Source organism: Lolium perenne, chromosome 3 (assembly GCF_019359855.2).
Source record: "Lolium perenne isolate Kyuss_39 chromosome 3, Kyuss_2.0, whole genome shotgun sequence".
Lineage (NCBI taxonomy): Eukaryota > Viridiplantae > Streptophyta > Magnoliopsida > Poales > Poaceae > Lolium > Lolium perenne.
In genome coordinates, this window is record NC_067246.2 from 296,199,208 (window position 1) to 296,221,859 (window position 22,652).

General features: G+C 45.0%; 2 protein-coding genes, 1 long non-coding RNA gene and 2 pseudogenes across 6 annotated transcripts; 3 read left to right on the top strand and 2 right to left on the bottom strand.

Moving 5' to 3' along the window:
* The first annotated feature begins 99 nt into the window (after positions 1 to 99).
* LOC127345091 (auxin-responsive protein SAUR36-like) lies at positions 100 to 870 on the top strand (annotated as a pseudogene).
* A 763-nt stretch (positions 871 to 1,633) lies between these two features.
* Positions 1,634 to 6,404, top strand: LOC127345089 (auxin-responsive protein SAUR36). 4 transcript variants are annotated; one of them, XR_011756152.1, is made up of 3 exons: positions 1,634 to 1,672; positions 5,809 to 5,949; positions 6,099 to 6,404. XR_011756152.1 is itself a non-coding variant. In XM_051371519.2 (2 exons), the coding sequence occupies exons 1-2, from the start codon at positions 1,667 to 1,669 to the stop codon at positions 5,442 to 5,444; spliced, it is 450 nt and encodes a 149-aa protein (XP_051227479.1). In that variant the 5' UTR covers positions 1,643 to 1,666; the 3' UTR covers positions 5,445 to 5,537. The 4 variants fall into 4 exon arrangements, 2 of the variants coding, with proteins under 2 accessions (XP_051227479.1, XP_051227480.1); XR_011756151.1 differs by lacking the exons at positions 5,809 to 5,949; positions 6,099 to 6,404 and adding an exon at positions 4,822 to 5,019 and having other exon boundaries at positions 1,637 to 1,672; XM_051371519.2 differs by lacking the exons at positions 5,809 to 5,949; positions 6,099 to 6,404 and adding an exon at positions 5,001 to 5,537 and having other exon boundaries at positions 1,643 to 1,672.
* A 4,233-nt stretch (positions 6,405 to 10,637) lies between these two features.
* On the bottom strand, positions 10,638 to 11,083 carry LOC139837697 (uncharacterized). Its single transcript, XR_011754329.1, has 2 exons — positions 11,029 to 11,083; positions 10,638 to 10,921 (listed from the first exon to the last, which is right to left on the bottom strand). It is a non-coding gene; the product is annotated as an uncharacterized lncRNA (long non-coding RNA).
* Positions 11,084 to 11,120: 37 nt separating this feature from the next.
* On the bottom strand, positions 11,121 to 12,036 carry LOC139838218 (uncharacterized; annotated as a pseudogene).
* A 9,370-nt stretch (positions 12,037 to 21,406) lies between these two features.
* Positions 21,407 to 21,838, top strand: LOC127345090 (auxin-responsive protein SAUR36-like). Its single transcript, XM_051371523.2, has one exon. The coding sequence runs from the start codon at positions 21,407 to 21,409 to the stop codon at positions 21,836 to 21,838; it is 432 nt and encodes a 143-aa protein (XP_051227483.1).
* Positions 21,839 to 22,652: the final 814 nt, after the last annotated feature.

The following is a 22,652-nucleotide window of genomic DNA, read 5'->3' on the forward strand; positions in this document are numbered from 1 at the left end:
TCTAAGCTTAGACATGGAAACGGGTCGGTATGGCATCACATTGCAATATACAGGCACCAAAATATTGCTATATTATGTCAAATAATTTCACTAAAGTTGCATTCAGTCTTCATGAGTCATATGCCTCTTAGCTTAGGTACTAGAACAGGCAAGTATGGTAGCACACTGTGATGTCCAAGCACCAACAATACTTCTACTATTAGATGGCCCCACGGAAATGAGAAATGTAATGAATGTCACATTGCTTGTCCTTGCAGCATTGCATGTTCCAAGCTCATGGCCGTGTCCCTTGCAGCTGCATTCTTCTTTTCCCCCTCACCTATTAATCCATAATAGTATCACATCAACTTCATCAGTTCATCACCTTCTCACAGCCCACTACAGAGAGCTGCCCACTAAGCGATATTAAATCCTCTGAACTTTCAGCGAAGAAGGAAGAAACAACCATGCTCAGTACCAAGAAATTTGCTCAAATGGCAAAGAAGTGGGAGAAAATGGCTCACCTCGGAAGGAAGAGGCTCGCCTTGATGGCAGCAAAACAAGACGATGTGTGCTGCCCGTCTGTGGCACCGGAGGGCCACTGTGTCATATAGGAGGCGCTTCAAGGTTCCATTGGCGTACCTGGGCACGACCATTTTTGTCGAGCTCCTGAGGATGTCTCAGGAGGAGTTAGGCTTCGGAAGCGATGGAAGGATCACATTGCTTTGTGATGCTGCAGAGATGGAGTATGTCATGTGCTTGCTTAGAAGAAATGCATCGGAAGAGGTTGAGTGGGCTTTCCTGAGCTCTGTAGTGAGTCCTTGCCACCAAGGAAATGGCTTGGCTTGACCCATGGAACTTAGGCAGCAAGTTGCTGTTTCTAGCTTCTGAAGATAGACATTGCCTTTTTGTCTACTTAGACATGATGTAAGTAATTTCATGTTGCAGATAGTAAATGGAACAAACATGTTTCGGTTTTTTGAATTGGTCTAGAGCGATCAAATTGAAACTGAACAGTTGCTGGTCCAGCGCTTTATGAACTTTTGCAGATGAGGCCCTACTGTTATCTTATATGATGCATGTCCACCAGGAGTGAGGAGAGTAACATAGTACCATATCAAATCAGTCCTAGTGTTTTTGCAACATGGCATTCAGGTAACCCTGCATTGCCGCTTAGCTCATGGTGGTGCAGTCAAATTGCTCGCTCTACCTGAAAGATGGCCGCCGGCGCTTCTGAGTCTCCGTTTCTCATGTGATGGATCTGTGAGTTGGGTGCGTCTCTCGGGTTGTCTGCTAGCTGGTGGTTGCCGATAGGATCGTGTGCGGCTTCCGTGTGGCAGCGCGTCACCTTGAACACCTCCTCCACACACCACACTCAGGTGAAGAATCCCAGATCGAGAAGGCCCTATAATTGGTCATTGGTAGTAGCACGAGAAGGTTTAAAATTGACTTCCGGTGTCCAGAACTGCAGAGCACATACATGGATTTTATGTTGAGGAAACTGCTTCTAGTATTATGCAGGGTTCAAATTTATTTGGTAATTGGTACCAGGCCAGACTTTTACCCTAGATGGAATTCTTATATTTTATGGATTTTTCGTGTTACATCAATTAAAATTGAGCACTTCTTTCTGAAATTACAATGCAGGTTCATTTTATGGAGAGAGGAGGCTGGAAGTTGCCCTACAATGCATGTAAGTTTTACCTCTGAAAGCTATAATACCTTACAGTGTATGCTAGATTTGCACGTATGTTTAATGGTATGACTGCATACAACATTCTAAAGAGGTAAAGAAGGATATGTTGTGAACTGTGACTGCATTTTAATATGGGTTCCTTCTAGTGAGTGTTCTCTTAGGGCATCTGGCCTCCACACTGAACTGAAGGCTTTACACTAATCTAAACTCTATGATATGTCCAATAGGTCAGAAACAGTGATTTATCCTTCTAAAATCTTTATTTATGTTTTCTTGTAAGAAAGAATCCTAATAGTATATAGCCAATATAGGTCCTATAATTTGAATCTGTTTCGAAGTATCCCATCATATATTGATGACATCGCTGTCTCGACTTAGAGTTGGAACCTGTCAAGCCCACAGCAAAATGGTAGATCAGGAAATATGGATTGAACAAAAGAATCACATGTCATGCCGGAAATTAAACTGGCTACAAAAAAAGATATTGCAGCAAGTTGCCTGAATTTAAAACTGATATGATTAGCACAAGGAGTCAAGGAAGGGGAAATTCACACAGGCCACGGGCTCTGGTTCAAGGAAAAAAATAGCGCGCTATAACAAAATAGCGTCGGCCGAAAAATATGCTATTAGCGTGCTATAGCGTGCTAATAGCGCGCTATAGCACGCTATAGCGCCGAAATGATGTAGCGTGGGCTGTCTAAAAACGCTATAGCGTGCTATTAGCGCCGAAATAGCGCGCTATTTTTTTCCATGCTCTGGTTCCTGGATGCCACGGCACATAGGGGACATGACCAGATGGAGGGCTTGTGCTTGTGCAGATGCATGATGCTAATACTCAAACCACTCCATGAGTAGGGACTACAGTACATTAGTAATCTTGCAAGAGTTGCATCTGCTCCGTCACATGCCGAACAGTCAGTCCCGTCAAAATTAGTTCAAAATTAAAACAGTTGCCAACTTGCAAGAGTGGCATGCATGACAACACTCATGGCCTTGTCTCCTGGACACCACCCACGTTGGCAGCTACACTTACCCCTTGCACTAGCTCTCTTCCTTTATCTATAAATCGCTAACCTTCCCAGCACACTGGCATATGCAAAAACATCAGCATCACACCTTTGGTTGAAGTGCATTTTAGCCAAGAATACAAGAGAACCATGATCAGTTCGAAGAAGCTTGCTCACTTGGCCAAGAAGTGCCAGAGGATGGTGGCCTCTGGTGACCGGCAAACTTCAGGCACTAACGGGTGCTACAGCACGGCTTCTATGGCAGATAAGGGCCACTGTGTGATCTATAGCGCTGATGGAACACGGTTCGAGGTCCCACTGGTGTATCTCCACACGAGGGTATTCGTCGAGCTCCTAAGGGCTTGTTCGGCAGGGGAGTTTCGGCCGGGTTTGCTGAGTATAATCCTCACCCCATCTGAAAACTCAACAAAACGCGAATGGGCCGTTCGGTCGGCTGGTTTCGGTAGGGTCAGTCCGGGCAATCCCTGCCGAAACACGTCAGTTTGGAGTGTAAACAAAACGCTCCACTCCCCTCGCGTTTTGGGATTGAAGAGAGATCTGAGGGGATTGGGTGACTGAGGTGTTTTCACCCAAAACACGGTGGCTAATACACTAAAATACACACAAATCCACCTCTGCCGAACAAGGCCTAAGGATGTCTCAGGAGGAATTCGGCTTTACAAGCTATGGCAAAATCACATTGCCTTGTGATGCTTCTGCGATGGAGTATTTGATTCATTTGCTTAGAAGAGAGGCCTCAGAAGAGGTTGAGAGGGCATTCTTGAGCTCCATAGTGAGCCCTTGCCACAAAACGTCAATGGGACTAAATCAGCAATTTGCTGTTTGTATTTAGAGGTGTATATCTTGGTCCGTTTAGATGTAAATTATCATGATTAGAGGAATCAAAACAAACGTAGTAGTTTTCTGATCTTATTTATTCAGTTATCGACATTTTCCCCATGGAAAAGTCAATCTTTCGTATCTTCATATCAGCAAATTTTGCTTGTCGGGCTTTGCGAAGTTTCAGATGTCTACTTTGTTGTGAAGTGTATATGTGGATTGCCTAGCCCTTTCCATCAGTTCGGACTTTTGGTTCAAGTGGCTAGTGCATGAAGCTTAACATGGTATCAAAGCCCCAGGTCTCAAGTTCAAATCCTGGCTTTCACATGGTTTTCGCAATTAAGCCTAAAAATTGATGTTGCCCCCTCTTTAGCCACCGCTGTTTCGGTGTGCTCTTCTTCTTTCACGTGTTGACTTTCTCTTCTCCCGTCACACGCGAGTGGGGGTGTTGTGAAGTGTATATGTGGATTGCCTAGCCCTTTCCATCAGTTCGGACTTTTGGTTCAAGTGGCTAGTGCATGAAGCTTAACATACTTAACTGAACTGAATTCACATTTTCAAAAATGTTAGCGAATTTTAAAAACAAATGATTATGGTTTTAAGCTAGAGCCATGCATGGGAATAATGACAAACACTAGTGAAAGATGAAAAACCTAGATGGGCGTAGAGCTCAATCAGATCGTAATCGGCACAGCTAAAGTTTGCATTTGAAGTACCCATGCATAACTGGTATTGCTTTCTCCAGTTTGAGCTAATAATATGGTCGAATAGAACTGCTCTCTTTTCATTTAACACTGTTCATCATGAGCTAGTTACAGTCTTGTTGGTCCATATGGGTAACATACTCACATGAGATTGTCCTAATCAAACATACCGCCCACTGAAGACATGACATGAACCTGTCAGGCAAGTTGATTGGACCACTCAGGAAATTTAATCTGGTACTTCATCAACAGTGTATTATGGGTATGAAGTATGAACAACTCTTCGATTATATATCTATATCTCAAGGCACAACTTTCATGTAGTCGTCATGTCTCATGTGACATGTGCCTCTCAGCTTAGACACGGAAACATGTCAGTATGGCATTATATTGTGATATACAGGCATCAAAATATTGCTATATATCTATCAATTTCACTACACAACTTGCATTCAGTCCTCATGAGTCATATGCCTCTTAGCTTAGATACTAGAACAGGCAAGTATGGCAACATGTTATAATGTCCAAGCATATACTGTTACTATTGGTTGGCCCCAAAGAAACTTTATTAATATCGCATTTCTTGTCCATGCAGCATTCCATGTTCTGAGCTCATGGCATTGTCCCTTGCTAGCTGCATTCTTCTCTTTCCGCTCACCTATAAATCCATAATCCTAACACATGTGCTTCATCAGTTCATGGCCTCCTCACAACCTAAACACCACAGCTAGCTGCACACTACCTGATACAAAATTCTCTAAGCTTTGAGCAAAGAAGGAAGAAGCAACCATGATCAGTACCAAGAAATTTGCTCAGATGGCAAAGAAGTGGGAGAGGATGGCTGACCTCAGGAGGAAACGGCTTAATTTGGTGGCAGCAGACGATGAGTGCTGCACATCTGTGGCACCGGAGGGCCACTGCATCATGTACTCTGCAGATGGAAGGCGGTTCAAGGTCCCCCTAGCATACCTTGGCACGACCATCTTTGCTGAGCTCCTGAGGATGTCTCAGGAGGAGTTTGGCTTCGGAAGCGATGGAAGGATCACTTTGCCTTGTGATGCTGCAGAGACGGAGTATGTCATGTGCTTGATCAGAAGAAATGCATCAGAAGAGGTCGAGAGGGCCTTCCTGAGCTCTGTAGTGAGTTCTTGCCACCAAGGAAATGGCTTGGCTTCACCCATGGAACTTAGTCAGCAAGTTGCTGTTTGTAGCTTCTGAAGATAGACTGGCTGCTTAGTCTTTTGTTTACTTAGGCACGATGTAAATATTTTCATGTGGCAGAAAGTAAATGGAACAAGCATGTTTCAGTCTTTTCCATTAGTTTCTGATCTCTGCTTTCCCTGGATTAAGCGGTGGAGCTTCTGAGCTCGACATTTCTTTACATGTCTCTCCTGGCTACCTTGTCTGATGTCTCTGAATTCTCATGTTAAGGTGCTGTAACATGCTGACATTTGAGCTGCCTGAGGATGTTGCTCTTATATCTGGGAAAATCATGTCATGTTGAGTATCAAACTGCAATGTGCTCCTATATGGGAGTACGAGTAATACATGAAAAAATGACTTGTTCATTTCCTCTTTTCAGGCATTTCCAGGCCATAGGAATTGTGAGTCAGGGCAGGTAATTCTGTACAATTTGGAGCTGTGCCACCCTTAGCATCAGATGAAAACGTAATAACAGTATTGCATCTCGGGAATATGGGGCTTACAGGGCCGTTTTCAGCAGGTCTTGAGTTTTCTACTGGCCTAGATTTACAAGTTTGCTTTAGGTTGAATGAAATTATGTGCTGTAAAAAATTACTTATGTAGAGTCGTAAATGTCACTTTCCTGAGAAGATTTTCCAAATTATAACTTGTCCTTTGCCTCTTCTGAAGAAGCTCCAACCAGGGCTTTGGAATCGGCAATTCAGAGCCAAACCTGATGATACAAAGTTCCTCTAGTAGGTTATTGGCGCGTTTTGGTTCCTGAATGATCATCAACAAGGTCAATCTCAATCTTGTTTTGAGATTCTGGGGACTGGCGTGTTTATGGCTTTGCATCTCGACAACAAGGGACTCCAGGGCCAGTTTCCCAAGGTCTTGAGTTCTGCAACAGTCTGGCAAGTGCAAAAGTTGTGCAACAGTCTGACCAGTCGTTTCGGGCTGATAGCTTCACCGTTTACCAAGGGCTCTGCGGTGCACCACTACCTCACTACGGTATCGTGAGAAGAAACGAGGGCTCGGGCTGCAGAAGATCAGCGATGCCATTGCCTTATGGTTGTCGCTGTCGGGTTCGTGGTGGCCTTGTACTTCCTGCAGCTGTTGGTCTTCTGCGGTAGGCTGCAACCTTACATGTTCCGGATATAATCCACTTATTTCCACATTTTATGTCTCTAGTTCTCCAGACGGATGCCAAGCGAGTCAACTGAAGCAACATATATTGTCTGAATTTCAGAGAAAAAGTCAAACATGTGCCTGAGAAGTTACATTCAGAGACAATGTTCGCTTGCACAGCTGCATTATATGATATATAATCTAGGTGAAGAACAGAAAAGTAAATGTTAGCTTAGAAAGAAAAGAAAGTGTCATGGCATTTCTCTAGTCTGGTACGCTACTTAGCCGAAGCAGGGCGGTCGGACGTGGGTGATGAAAGAACAGAAAAGTAATATTAGTTAGAACACCAGAAAGGTGAATGGTAGCTTCGGGCGTATTCCGTGATGATAACCCACACCCGCCCGGCCCCAAATCAAGGACAAGCAAACTAGTTGAAAGAGCAGCTAGAAATTTTACATAAATCTCCACTAGTACGTCTTGTGACCATATACGCGGTGATACATACGCGTCGCGTAGCACGAGAGGTACCGTTGAGCTGACCATGCATGGCATGGGATGGCTGGGATTAAGACGGACGTGTTAGAGTAGCCAACGACTACACTAGATCCTATACAGGTAGATGCTATTGCTGTTGGGTACACTGGTAGATCTGAGAGAGAGATGAGTACCTTCTCCCTTCGAGGAGGAGCTCTCGGGTGCCGACATGGTGGCGGCGGCGGAGAGGGTGGGCGTGCGGTGCGCGACGGTGGTGGTGCTTCCCGTGAGCACTGCGCTAGCCCTAGATCGGTAGGGGAATATCGGTGGGGTGACTGGCGGCGCGGTGAACCTCGTACCGTGTGCCCCGGCCCCCACCTCTTTATATAGCGCAGGTCACAGGGGCCCACCAACCATAAGAGGGTTGGACGCCCCCGATCAGGGCGCGGACGAGGTCAAGGGGTCGTGCCAGAGCCGTTGGGCTCTGGTGCGGTGGAGATCAATCCTAACATTCTCCCCCTTGATCTCAACTTTTCTTTTTCACTTTATTCGTTTCATTTTGGATCAGTCCATAGGGCATGTTTCATCGTCACAGCTCTATTGCCGATAGAATCAGACAGCCACAATGCACTTCTCTGTTTTGAAACAAATTCTTTTACTTTTGGGCCTCTTATGATCCAGGATAGGTAAGACTTTCCCTTAAACCCATGCCGGCTACGTGCTCCTTGAACACGCTGGGTGGTAAGCCTTTCGTTAGCGGATCCGCAAGCATATCTTTTGTCCTTATATGCTCGAGACTTATAGTTTGATCCTGGACCTTGTGTTTCACAACATAATACTTAACCTCAATCGGTTTAGTAGCATTACTCGACTTGTTGTTGTGAGCATAAAATACTGCAGGCTCATTGTCGCAGTACATCTTTAGTGGTTTGTCAATACAATCTACCACTTTCAAGTCGGGTATGAATTTCTTTAACCATAATGCCTGCCCCGTGGCTTCATAACATGCTATAAATTCTGCATACATCGTGGATGATGCAACTATGGTCTGTTTGGAGCTTCTCCACGAAATAGCTCCCCCTGCGAGGGTGAATACATATCCAGATGTGGATTTTCTATCATCTTTATCCCCCGCAAAATCTGCATCTGAATACCCTCTTATTTCTAGGGAATCAGATCTTCTGTATGTTAGCATGTAACTCTTTGTGCCTTTCACATAACGCAATGCCTTCTTTACCATTTTCCAGTGTTCGAAACCTGGATTTTCTTGATATCTACCGAGTACTCCGGTGATAAATGCTAAGTCAGGGCGAGTGCACACTTGTGCATACTGTAGGCTTCCAATAGCCGAAGCATATGGAACCGCTTTCATTTGATCGAGCTCGTATTGATTTTGGGGACTTTGATGGTTCCCAAAACTGTCGCCCTTGACTATAGGGGCAGGTGTGGCACTGCACTTGTGCATATTATACTTACTTAGAATCTTTTCTAAATAAGCCTTTTGCGATAGTCCTAATACTCCATTGTTTCTATCTCGGTGAATTTCTATGCCCAAAACATATGACGCTTCACCAAGATCTTTCATATCAAAATTTGAGGACAAGAACTTCTTTGTCTCTTGCAGTAGACTAACATCACCTTGGCAAGCAGAATATCATCCACATACAAGATTAGGAAAATATATTTCCCACTTTTAAACTTTGCATAAACGCAATTGTCCTCAATATTTTCTTTAAATCCAAATCTCTTAATTGTTTCATTAAACTTTAGATACCACTGTCTGGAGGCTTGCTTTAATCCATAAATGGATTTCTTTAGGCGGCATCCCATTTCTTCCTTGCCTTCCATGATAAAACCCTTGGGTTGTTTCATGTAGACATTTTCTTCTAAATCCCCGTTTAGAAATGCCGTCTTTACATCCATTTGATGCAACTCTAAATCAAAATGTGCAACTAGTGCCATGATGATCCTGAAGGAATCCTTACATGAGACCGGAGAAAATGTCTCATTGTAATCTATCCCTTCTCTTTGTGTAAATCCTTTTGCCACAAGTCGTGCTTTGTACTTTTCGACATTCCCATTGGAGTCATATTTTATTTTGTAGACCCATTTGCAGCCCACTGTTTTGGCTCCTTTAGGAATATTCTCTAAGTCCCAAACATTGTTGGTACTCATCGATCTCATTTCGTCTTCCATGGCCTCCACCCACTTTGATGAATCTGGGCTTCTCATGGCTTCTTCATATGAAGTGGGATCACCTTCCATATGAACTCTTTCTGTGTTGTAAACTTTGTAATCAGTCGAAATGGCTGATTTTCTAGCTCTTGTAGACCTTCTAGGGGCCACATTCTCTTGAGCATTCTGTTCCTCAACTTGTGGCTCAGCTTCTGGAGGTGGCTGTTGTTGCTCCCTTTCATGCTCAACAAATGGTTCATTCGTCTCCTGACGGACAGGTTCCGAATTTTCACTCATCGTTGTCATGGGTGGAGTCACAACAGGCGCTTGCACCACAATCGCAGGGATCGTCGGTACAGGTGCACATGGTAGCGCAAAAAATGGCTCCTGAGTCATCGGATTGGGTGCATGCACCCTCTTCTCCTCAAGATCAATTTTCCGAGCTACCATGCTCCCCCTCATCATTTCGTCCTCTAAGAAGACAGCATGTCTCGTTTCCACAAACTTTGTATATTTGTCTGGACAGTAGAAACGATAACCTTTTGACTTTTCAGGATAGCCAATAAAATGGCAACTGACTGTTTTGGTATCTAACTTTGCGATATTTGGATTGAATACTTTGGCCTCAGCAGGGCTCCCCCACACTTTCAGGTGGTTTAGAGAAGGCACTCTCCCTGTCCATAGCTCATACGGTGTTTTGGGCACCGATTTGCTTGGTACTCTATTTAGAATGTGAATAGCGGTTTTTAACGCCTCAATCCACAATCCCAATGGTAGGGTGGAATAGCTCATCATACTGCGCACCATATCCATAAGGGTACGGTTGCGCCTTTCAGCTACTCCATTCTGCTGAGGTTCGCCCGGCATCGAGTACTGGGCGACTATTCCAGTCTCCTGTAGGAACCTTGCAAAAGGTCCAGGGACTTGGCCATATGGAGTATGTCGACCGTAGTACTCCCCTCCACGATCAGACCTGACTATCTTTATTCTTTTATCATGCTGATTTTCAACTTCAGCTTTGAATATTTTGAATTTATCCAACGCTTCTGTTCTTTCTTTTATTGGATAAATATAACCATATCGGGAGTAATCATCCGTGAATGTTATGAACGAATCATAGCCATCCACACTTTTCACCGGAAATGGTCCACATATATCGGTGTGAATTATTTCTAGTGTTGCTGTGCTTCGATTTGCACCCTTTTTAATTTGCTTTACAAATTTTCCTTTAATGCAATCGATGCACTGTTCTATGTCTGAGAATTCTAATGGAGGAAGAATATCATTTTTAACGAGTCTTTCTATTCTCCCCCTCGAAATATGGCCTAGGCGACAGTGCCATAATTTCGATGATTCATCAGTTCTTTTTCTTTTCTTTCCTTCATTTCCGACGAGGATATTTGTTCATTCACTTTACACACAGACATTACTTTTTCACGCAAGGACAATAAATAAAGCTCATCATGGAGTATAGCAACCCCAACATAAGAATTATTACACCATATGGCACATTTGCCATGTCCAAAATAACATTGATAACTGTCTTTATCTAAGCGCGATACACTTATTAAATTTCTATGTATGGAAGGAACAAATAAGACATCTCTAAGCAGAATAGTCAAGCCATCAGCTAGCTCCAATAGGACGTCGCCAACAGCTTCAACTTCTGCTTGAATTCCATTCGCGACTTCAACGCATCCTTCGCCTCTTTTCGTAGTCCTCGTCGAATGGAATCCCTGTAAAGAATTTGCAACATGAACAGTTGCACCTGAATCAATCCACCAAGTAGATTTCGAAAACTGTGTATACAGGGATTCATTTACAAAGGAAACTAAATTGTTACCTTTCTTTGCCATTAGTTCTTTCAGAAAAGCAGGGCAGTCTTTCTTGTAGTGCCCGATCTTCCGACGGTGAAGACACCGATCTTTGTTCACCGGCAATGGCCTGGGCTGGAACTTCACGATCTCGCATTGGGGCTTTACCATATTGCTTTGAAGGAGAACCATTGTTGCTTGGTGTGAAGGGCCTTTTCTTATTGTCCTTCACATAATTGATGGTACCTCCATTCTGTGCCTTGAGTCTATCCTCCTCTTGCACACACATGGCAATGGTCTTTTCAATGTCCCATTTCTCAGGGCTCATGTTGTAATTGATGACAAAGTTTTCAAACTGTTGTGGCAATGAAGCCATCACCAAGTGAACCAGAAGTGCAGGCTTCAGCTCCAGGTCAGCATCCATGGGCTTCAGCTTTGCAGCCATGTTGCTCATCCTGAGGATGTGCTCCCTGATGCCATGTGCACCTCCAGTATACTTTTCTGTCACACCACCGCTTCAACAGCTGGGTTGCATATGTCTTTGAAGAACCAGTGAACTGGCTCTTTATCTTTTCTAGGTACTCCCCAGCGGAAGTACACTCTGTAATTGAGCCCACTATAGCGTTCTCAATTGTATTCTTTATGAAAGCCATGCACTTTTTGTTGGCAGTCTGCCACTGTCTGTTCTCTAGGGTGTAGGACATCTCCACAGGAGCATGGTCCCTTTTCTTTTTAGCCCATGCATCATCAGTATCCCCGTCAGCTCTGACGGGGTCAGCAGGCTTGATGGGCTGCGGTGTGTCAACCACCCAGTCCACCTCAGCACACACGAAGGCGAAATCCACCTTCTTCCTCCATTCCGTGTAGTTATCCCCTCTAAGGGTGGGAACATCCTTGATGCAGCTCATCAAGTAGAACCCTCCTGAAAACCACAAAGAAGTGAGAACAGTACAATTGCAAATTATAATCCAACGTTGGTCCGAATTAAAACATGCAACTGTTAATGCAAATAAAACTATATCACCGTTGGGCAGAAATAGAGATAAATGCACATATCATTGCTATTTGCAGAGGAATCTGTGAATTTAAACTTTAAACTTTGAACTTTTCAGAGGCATTTTCTTTACTTTTTAATTTCTGAACAAATATTTCGTTGGTCCTATTTATTCAGAAAAAACTAGACAAAATTTTGGCCAAAAATGACCCAAAACTGCCTAAAATTGCCTCTGTAATTAATAAAACTGTAAAAAACTGTAATTACTGTACAGCGTGGCCCGCGGCCCACACGGCCCACCACGCGGTGCGCGACGCGCAGCCTACGCGGCGCCCACGCTGTGCGGCACGCGGTAACGCGGCGCATACGCTGCCAACCGCAGCGGCCCGCTCACGCTGCCGAGCCAGCGGCCCAGCCGTCGAAAACGACGCGGCCTGCCGCCGCGGCCCAACACAGGGCCTCCACGCGGCCCAGCCGCGGTCCGGCCACTTCTCCTTACGCTCCTGGCCGTCGGATTGAATCCGACGGTCGGGCATCATTTTCGGTCGGTTTATAAACCGCCGAAACGGCAGAAACCCTAACCCTAAACTCTTTTCCCCCCGAGCCCTTCTCTGGCTCTTTTGTCCGGCGGCGGCGACGGAGAGGCTCCTCCTCCCGCTCGCACTCGCGGCTCCGGCGGTATGCCGGCGATAGCGGAGCGCACCCGCCAGCCACCGCAGCAGCCTCCCGCGCGCTCGTCCATGACGAGGCCGTGAGGTGGCGGCAGCTAGGCGACGGCGCTGCCGGCCCTTTTCCATTTCTTTCCTCCTCCAGCCACCAAAATCCGAGGATCGTCGGCGACGAGGGAGAAGACCAGTGGCGCCCCCCTGGCCCTGTTGCCGGTGTGCGCGAGCACCCCGAGGGTGAACGCGTCACCGTCAACTGGCTCAGCGGCGGTGCCCTTTTGCTCTGCCGGCGACCGAGCCGCAGCACGGTAAGCCGGTGAGGTCCATCTTTCACACTTTTCTTTGCCCCCGGCTTGCATAGCAAGTGAGAGTGGCCCTTCTTCCCGAAGCCTCGGCTTGCCGATGCGCATCGGGATCGAGAGGGGCGGCGCGGCCTTGCGGCGGCGCAAACTTTGCCGGCGAGCCCAAAAGGCCTCGGCCGGTGTACTTTTCTTTTCGTCGGCATCAGGGAGGATTTAGGGTTTACTGTTCTTACTTTTCTACCTGAACAAATAGGATCTATACGTTCTAACAGATGCTCTGATACCAATGTTAGAGTAGCCAACGACTACACTAGATCCTATACAGGTAGATGCTATTGCTGTTGGGTACACTGGTAGATCTGAGAGAGAGATGAGTACCTTCTCCCTTCGAGGAGGAGCTCTCGGGTGCCGACATGGTGGCGGCGGCGGAGAGGGTGGGCGTGCGGTGCGCGACGGTGGTGGTGCTTCCCGTGAGCACTGCGCTAGCCCTAGATCGGTAGGGGAATATCGGTGGGGTGACTGGCGGCGCGGTGAACCTCGTACCGTGTGCCCCGGCCCCCACCTCTTTATATAGCGCAGGTCACAGGGGCCCACCAACCATAAGAGGGTTGGACGCCCCCGATCAGGGCGCGGACGAGGTCAAGGGGTCGTGCCAGAGCCGTTGGGCTCTGGTGCGGTGGAGATCAATCCTAACAGGACGCGCTTTGGCGTTCCATCACTCCGTGATAGACATGAACTGGTCCTTAGAGCATCTCTAGCTGAGCCTGTAAACTGGACAAAACCGAAAATTAACTGCCAATTTACGGGTTTGGTTCAGAAAATGGCGCAGATCCGTCACCGAAACGAGCCAAAACCGAAAAAAAATTTCAAGTCGAGACCGAAAACCCAACTCGGTCTGTATTTGTAGGGGCTGAAAGTGCGAACTGAACACGAACCCCTACTCGTGGCGCGCTGAAATTTTAGCTCGAGCTAACTGCTTCCGTCGGTACAGTCACCGGAATCCAACTAAATTCGTCGGAATCCAACCAAATTCTGGCGAGCTCGCGACGGCATGGTGCGGCGCGGGGCGGGGCGCGAGCTCACTGCGGCGTGGAAAGGCGCAGGGCGGGACAAGCTCGTGTGCAGCGTGAGCTCGCTGCGGGGCGGCTCGGAGCGGAGCGGGTGTGGCCGGGGAGGGGCGGCGCAAGCGAGGCCAGGGAAGGGCGAAGCTGGGGCCGGGGCGGCGCGAGCAGGGCGGAGCCGGGGCGAAGCGGCGCTGCGCGGGCGAGGCCGGGGCGGGTCGGCACGGGCGGGGCCGAGGCAACGCAGCGCTGGCGGGTCGGGCTGGGGCATGGCGGAGCCGGGCAGGGCGGCACCGCGTGGGCAAGGCCGGGGCTAGGCGGAGCGGGGACGGGGTGGCGCGGCACGGGCGAGGCTGGGGCCGGCGCGGCACGGGCGAGGCCGAGGGTGGGGCGGCACGGCACGGGCGGGGCCGGGGGCAGCGCGGGCGGGGCGGAGCCGAAGCAGGGCGGTCGGACGTGGGTGATGGAAGAAGAAGAAGAAGAAGAAGAAGAAGAAGAAGAGGAAGAAGAAGACATGTGGGTCCAGTAGCATATTTAGGAATATGCTTTTTTGTTTACGGGTTCTGATCTACGTCGGCCATTTTTCGACCCGTAAACACGAGTTCGATGAACTAAACTCCGAATTTTCAGTTTCGCGTTTTTACGGGCTTGCTAGAGATGCTATTACGCTGCCATCGCGAGATCGAGATGGGTTCCGATGGCGAAACGCCGCGCACGCGCGAGGCCGCCGTGGGCAGGCGCAGGCGGGGGATACAGATCGACTTGCCGTCGTTGCTCGTGTAGGTTGCAGTTGCGTTCCAAGGTGGCAAGCGACGACTATGAAATGATGTGCAAAGTGTAGTACACGCGCTCTGCTGTTGCTTTCGATATGTCAGTGTACGAGGGCTTCAATATCTCCAGTCCAGCCGTAACCATCGGAAAACGGCACTTGTGGCATTTGATGGAAAGTGGATATAGAGTACATTATAAGCATATAATATCATCAGCAACAACATCATTTCCCTCTAAAGTCCCGGTGTCCACCAAAAGGAGTTTCAGCATCCTCCTTCAATATCTCGACCCTCCATCGCCATTTTCCAAAGCTCATTCCACTACCATCGAACTGTCTCGCGAACCCTGCAAACCTGTCAAATATGTAAAGTCGTGTCTTAATGTTGAGGCATTCCCCACAAGAGTATAAATTTTAAGTGCCGTCGTGTCCTTGAGAGTCACTTGAGGCCGGAATTTTTCTAACCTCCTTCTCCCCATTAGGCCTTATTTGGTACTAGAGTTCTTAAGGAGGTTTGAGGGGATTATCTCAAGCAAACACCAAATCCCCAAATATCCCGAAAAACATGTTTGATACTGGAGTATTTGGTCAGTTTCATCTCCAAATTTCCCTTGCATTTTCTCCTTAAACCCAACCTATGACCTCTCTTTCGTATTTTCTCTCGATCGTGGCACAATGAGAGGGGGCGAGTCCTTCCATCATAATGGCGGAGCCCATATCCTCCTAGCCTACAAAGTCCATACTCCTTCCATCCCTAAAGCGACTTATTACACCCTGTCAGCAAAACTCGGCCTCTCTCCATATCATTGTTCTCTCGTGAACCTATAATACTCTTCGTTATGGGATCTTCTGCTTCATCTCATCCTCTATCTACCCATCCATCCCAATCTTTCTAGGTCTTTTCTCTCTTGCTTTGGTTCATGACGTTGAGAGAAATATCCTATGTACCTCATATCTATGCTCTCCTTATAGCTCAAGTCAACATTTGATCTTGGTTTTCTATCGTGGAAATTATTTGGGTATGGATTAACCAAGACTACACCTCAATTAAGTCCATGTGGTGTAGGTTTAAAAAATTCTCTTTACGATCAAGGTCGTTCCAAGTAATTTTGGACCTTTAATCTAGATATAATTATACTAAACTCGTATACTTGTTTCGATCTTATATTTTATAATGCTACAATGTTAATGGGTATATATATAAATATTTTTTTATTGCTTAATTAGCATTGTAACCACACAATACTTGGTAAACATTAATTATTATGGTCTTTGTTATACAGTGCGATGCATATAAACTGAATAATATACAAGTATTGTGTTAAATTGTATGGAAGATTTCATTTGACGCTAACATTCAAATAAATGTTACATTGGTTTTTTTTAATATTTGTGGCACAATGCACTTAAAAAGAACTTACAACATAATAGTGCAAAAAAAAGTAAAAAAGGAGATCCCACACCTCCCTGAATTACTTTTTCGGCAATGGATTGAATTATACAACATATATTTAGATCTGTGTGTGTGCATGTGTCTATGTGTTTGTGTGTTTTCTCAGGTTTATCAGTCTTTATATATTCTTCAAGTTTTCCAAAACATGTGGCCTAAGAAATATCTTTATAATGCTTTGTATTAGGATAAGGTAAATAAACTTATAGAAACTTCTGGAGTGTAAATTGAAAATATAGCATGATTTATTTTGGTCAATTGTGTTTTGTAAGTTATAGTGTGCTCATTAGTAAATTGGCAACGTGTTGGCATTCCGTAATTTTCATTGAAATAACATGGATACTACTTGTTACTAAAATATCATGGATTCTAATACCTTTGCATGCATAAATAATGTCTATGCACGCTTCTATTTTTGTAAATAATGTTGTGCCTCCAAGTGCAAAGGTTTGTAGAACAACAGCAAGTTTCCCTTAAGTGGATCACCTAAGGTTTATCGAACTCAGGGAGGTAGAGGTCAAAGTTATCCCACTCAAGTAACCTTGCAATTACGATGCAAGAAGTCTCTTGTGTCCCCAACACACCCAATACACTTGTCAGGTGTATAGGTGCACTAGTTCGGCTAAGAGATAGTGAAATACAAGTATGGATGATTGTAAGTGGTAATTGTAATCTGAAATAAAAATGGCAGCAAGTAAATATGTAGCAGGACTAGTTATAAATGGTGTTTCAATGATTAGAAACAAAGCCTAGGGCTCATACTTTCACTAGTGAACACTCTCAACAATATCATAATTGAATACATAAATATTATCTCTTCACTATATGCCACTCTGAACCACTCTCCGGTTGGATAACGAACACAAATTCACCGTGTATGGCTGCATAAGCACTCCTTAAAGTTTGTGTTCCCAATCTATAGATGCCCCACGCTATCACTTTGAGCATACAAAGATAGTACTAACAAGACACCACAATTCATAAGTACTTATGTAAATTAAGCTTACGAGACACACACGGTATGCACACTGTCACCTTCACACCGTGGGACAAGATGTCTCCGGAGATCACATAATAAAACCACTTGAGTAGCATAATAGTTGAAAAATAACATCTACTTATTCAACTAGATTACAAAGCTCATGATCACATAAAGATCACATCATGGGAGAGAGAGATATAGACCACATAGCTACCGGTAAAGCCCTCAGCCCCGAGGGAGAACTACTCCCTCCTCATCATGGGAGTCAGCAATAGCGATGAAGATGGCGGTGGAGTCGATGGAGATGGCTCTGTGGGCAATTCCCCATCTCAATAGGGTGCCGGAACATAGACTTCTTTCCCCCGAAACTTGTCTTCTGCGGCGGCGGAGCTACGTAACTTTTTTGGGAATATGACTCTGGTGTTTAGGGTTTTCGTGACGAAGACAATATATAGGCGGAAGGGCGAGGTCGGTGGGCGCCCGGGGGGCCACACCATACCTAGGTGCGGCCAGGGGTTGGGCCGCTCCTAGGGGTGGTGTGGCCACCTCCTGGCTCGGCTCCGTCTCTCCTCTGGACACTACTAGGAAAAGGCCTATCCGTAAGAAGTTTGTCAGTGGCACACCCCTTTTTTTGGTGCGCCACTGCTAGTTAGCAGTGGCGCACCAAAAGGTGGTGCTCCACTGGTTGGCAACTTAGCAGTGGCGCACCTAGTGAGCAGTGTGCCACCACTAAGTTTGACCATGGGTTTGACCCAACCTTATACATAGCAATGTCGCCACTACTATTTGAGGTAGCAGTGGCACACCTCTACATGGTGCGCCATTGCTATGTACAGGGGGATGATGGACATGTTTGGGCATCACTTAGTAGCATGGTGCGCCACTGCTAAGTGGTGCCCAGACATTTCCACACCCCCCGCGTGGGTCGCCTTTTGGGTTTTGGAAAAAAAATAGATAGAAATTTCAAAAAATAAAATCCTTCGAGATGACCATATGTTATGCCATCTAGTTTTAACGAAAATTTAAAAACATGAATTTCGATATATTATGCAAAATGGCGTTATTTTCAGTAAATCGAGATTTCTGGTTGCATACGACCTCCGATGAAAAACTTTTTTATATCAAAAAGTATCTATGCGAAATTTTCTACAAAAATTATATTCGGAAAATTTAAAATAGAAAACAAGACTTTTTCAGGTTTTAGATTTCGGGCAAAAAAAGAAAAAAAAGAAAAAAATTAGCAGTGGCGCACCCATGCCTTGGTACGCCACTGCTAAGCTTCCCGCCCACGAATTTCAAAATAGATTTCAAAATGGGAGGAGCCAGCCACTTACCCCATCCTTCCTCCTCCTCCACGCATTCTCCTGCTCTCCTTCTCCTCTCCTCCTCCTACACTCCTCCTCTCCTCCTCCTCTCTTTTCATCCTTTTCTTCTACTTCCCCTTTCACTCCGGCGAACTCCTCCACTATGGCGACCTCCGGTGACCCTACTCTCCGACGACCCTCCGACGACCCTCCAGCATCCCTCCTCCTCTCCGGTAACCCTCTAGCCCCCATTACCTCTAGCCTTCATCCTCTCCTACATCCTCCATCTCCTCACCTCTCCTACCTCTCTCATCCATCCTCACTGGCGTCTAGGCTAAGAAAAATGAGAATAAACATTGGACAAATAATTCTAGCAACAAAAACGAGAAAAATTAACGAGCCAAAAAAATTCGAAACAAAATGTGCTAGATCCAAACCCAGATCTAGAAATTTCAAATTTTAGTAATGGCACACCTTGTTTCTGTCCAGTGGCACACCTCAGACATTTAGTAGTGACGCACCACGAAGCTAGTAGTGGCGCACTACCTGGTGCGCCACTGCTAAGCCAGATAGCAATGTCACACCACTAGTGCGCCACTGCTAACTGTTAGCAGTGGCGTGATTGTAGTGGCGCACCCGGATGCGCCACTGACAGCCAATAGTGGCGCGCCACTAATTAGTTGTTTACTAGTAGTGGGACTTCATCTTGGTTGCAGTAAAATAGGAATTTTGGCTTTTGTTTCGTCCAGTTCCGAGAATATTTCATGTACAACTTTTTTAAAATACAAAAACAACAGAAAACAGGGAACTGGCACTGTGGCATCTTGTTAATAGGTTAGTTCCAGAAAATGTATAAAAGTGCCACGAAGTGTAAACGAAACGTATAGAAATTGGTGTAAAACGGATCATCAAAAAATTATAGATACGTTTGCAACATATCAGCATCCCCAAGCATAACTCCTGCTCGTCCTCGAGTAGGTAAGTGATAACAAAAATAATTTTTGAGGTGACATGAAGCCAACACAATCTTGATTAAATTATTGTAAAAGCATTGTGAGTTGGGATCAATGCACTCTAAATATAGGCATGATAGATATAATTATAACAATAGAACTTAGCAACTATGTTACAACATGAGAAGTAACTCAAACAAAAGATCATGAATAATAGTGCACTGAAAGCAACTGTTTGTTTTTTTAGCATAGAGAAAACATAGCAAGTTGGCATTCAACTTGTCCTTTATGAAGTAGCAAAACATAAATACTAGGGCATCTTTAAAGTTCAAAGGTTGACTAGATACAAATAGTTTGAGAACAAGCAATAACATAATCATGAATTGATGAATAATAAATTTTGGGACTATGCATATTATACTTAGAATGATAACTATGCTCTCTTAATTGGTGCATAAAGTAAGAAGATGAAGACTCAACATAAAAGTAAAAGAAAGGCCCTTCGCAAAGGGAAGCAGGAATTACTCATGTGCTAGAGATTTTTATCTGAATAAATAGAGGTGTTGAAAATGTATTTTGAGAGGTATGTATGTCTATGTCAACGACTGGTATCAAATTGTTCATCATCCTTTCATATAGTGACTTCAAGAGCGGCTCCCTTATAGTTCTCCCTTTGCACATCATTATTTATGATCTCTCCAGTACATAGTGTGTAGAGCTTGATTTGTTTATTTATTTATTTTACGTGGGTTGGGCACCCAGTTTCCTTGCTCCTTTTGCAATATTAAGGACTAGCACATTATTAATACTAGTCAAGGTGTGAGGTCATGAAAAGACAATAAAGCATTCAATACTTCCTCATGAGCTAAAACAGGAACACAAAGCAGGTAATAGATTTTGAAGATTTAAAGGTAGCACACAAGTAATTCACTTTGAAGTGGCGGTGAAATACCACATGGTGGACACAATTGACAAATTTGGTTTTTGGAAATTGGGACGTGCTGCCAACCACTTGGGACGTGCACTAATTGTACTTCTTGTAATAGCACATGTGTACCTCTTAGGAGGCTTGTAACAACTTCCCCTACCTTTTCAATGAAATGAAACGCAAAGATTCCTTTGCGTTTTCTCGAAAAGAAAAGTTTGCATTTGAAGTACCCGTGCATAACTGGTATTGCTTTCTCTAGTTTGAGCTAATAATATGGTCGAATAGAACTACTCTCTTTTCATTTAACACTGTTCATCATGAGCTAGTTACAGTCTTGTTGGTCCATGTGGGTAACATACCCACATGAGATTGTCCTAATCAAACATACCGCCCACTGAAGACATAACATGAACCTGTCAAGCAAGTTGATTGGACCACTCAGGAAATTTAATCTGGTAGTTCATCAACAATGTATTATGGGTATGAAGTATGAACAACTCTTCGATTATATATCTATATCTCAAGGCACAACTTTCATGTAGTCGTCATGTGACATGTGCCTCTCAGCTTAGACACGGAAACAGGTCAGTATGGCATTACATTGTGATATACAGGCATCAAAATATTCATATATATCTATCAATTTCACTACACAAATTGCATTCAGTCCTCATGAGTCATATGCCTCTTAGCTTAGATACTAGAACAGGCAAGTATGGCAGCATGTTACGATGTCCAAGCATATACTGTTACTATTGGATGGCCCAAAGAAACTTTATTAATATCGCATTTCTTGTCCATGCAGCATTCCATGTTCTGAGCTCATGGAATTGTCCCTTGCTAGCTGCATTCTTCTCTTTCCGCTCACCTATAAATCCATAATCCTAACACATGTGCTTCATCAGTTCATCGCCTCCTCACAACCTAAACACCAGAGCTAGCTGCACACTACCTGATAAAAAATTCTCTAACCTTTGAGCAAAGAAGGAAGAAGCAACCATGATCAGTACCAAGAAATTTGCTCAGATGACAAAGAAGTGGGAGAGGATGGCTCATCTCAGGAGGAAGCGGCTTAATTTGGTGGCAGCAGACGATGAGTGCTGCACATCTGTGGCATCGGAGGGCCACTGCATCATGTACTCTGCAGATGGAAGGCTGTTCAAGGTCCCACTAGCATACCTTGGCACGACCATCTTTGCTGAGCTCCTGAGGATGTCTCAGGAGGAGGAGTTTGGCTTCGGAAGCGATGTAAGGATCACTTTGCTTTGTGATGCTGCAGAGACGGAGTATGTCATGTGCTTGATCAGAAGAAATGCATCAGAAGAGGTCGAGAGGGCCTTCCTGAGCTCTGTAGTGAGTTCTTGCCACCAAGGAAATGGCTTGGCTTCACCCATGGAACTTAGTCAGCAAGTTGCTGTTTGTAGCTTCTGAAGATAGACTGTCTGCTTAGTCTTTTGTGTACTTAGGCACGATGTAAATATTTTCATGTGGCAGAAAGTAAATGGAACAAACATGTTTCAGTCTTTTCCATTAGTTTCTGATGTCTGCTTTCCCTGGATTAAGCGGTGGAGCTACTGAGCTCAACATTTCATTACATGTCTCTCCTGGCTACCTTGTCAGATGTCTCTGAATTCTCATCTTAAGGTGCTGTAACATGCTAACATTTGAGCTGCATGAGTATGTTGCTCTTATATCTGGGAAAATCTTGTCATGCTGAGTATCAAACTGCGATGTGCTCCTTTACGGGAATACAAGTAACACATGAAAAAATGACTTGTATATTTTCTCTTCTGAAGCAGCTCCAGGACTTTGGAATTGCGAGTCAGAGGAGGTAATTCTGTACAATTGGAGCTGTGCCACTGCCACCCTAACACGGCAACAGTTTTGCATCTCGGGAACATGGGGCTTACAGGGCCGTTTTCTCCAAGGTCTTGAGCTTTCTACTAGCCTAGATTTACTATTGCTCTGCAAGTTTGCTTTAGGTTGAATGAAATTATGTGCTTTAAAAAATTACTTATGTACAGTCGTAAATGTTAATTTCCTGAGAAGGTTTTCCAAATTATAACTTGTTATTTGCCTCGTCTGAAGCAGCTCCAACCAGGGCTTCAGTATCGGCAATTCAGAAGTAAACTGGGAATGGCTGTGTGCATCTATTGATGCAGAGGCCGGAGCGATGCTCCCATATCGAAAAAAAAGAAGTAAACTGGGAAGAGTACATTATTGTCCATGCACTGCTGAGTTCTGT

What these genes read in the sequence shown, in the direction of transcription:
- LOC127345090 (XM_051371523.2), top strand. Translation starts at nt 21,407, where the DNA reads ATGATCAGTACCAAGAAATTTGCTCAGATGACAAAGAAGTGGGAGAGG.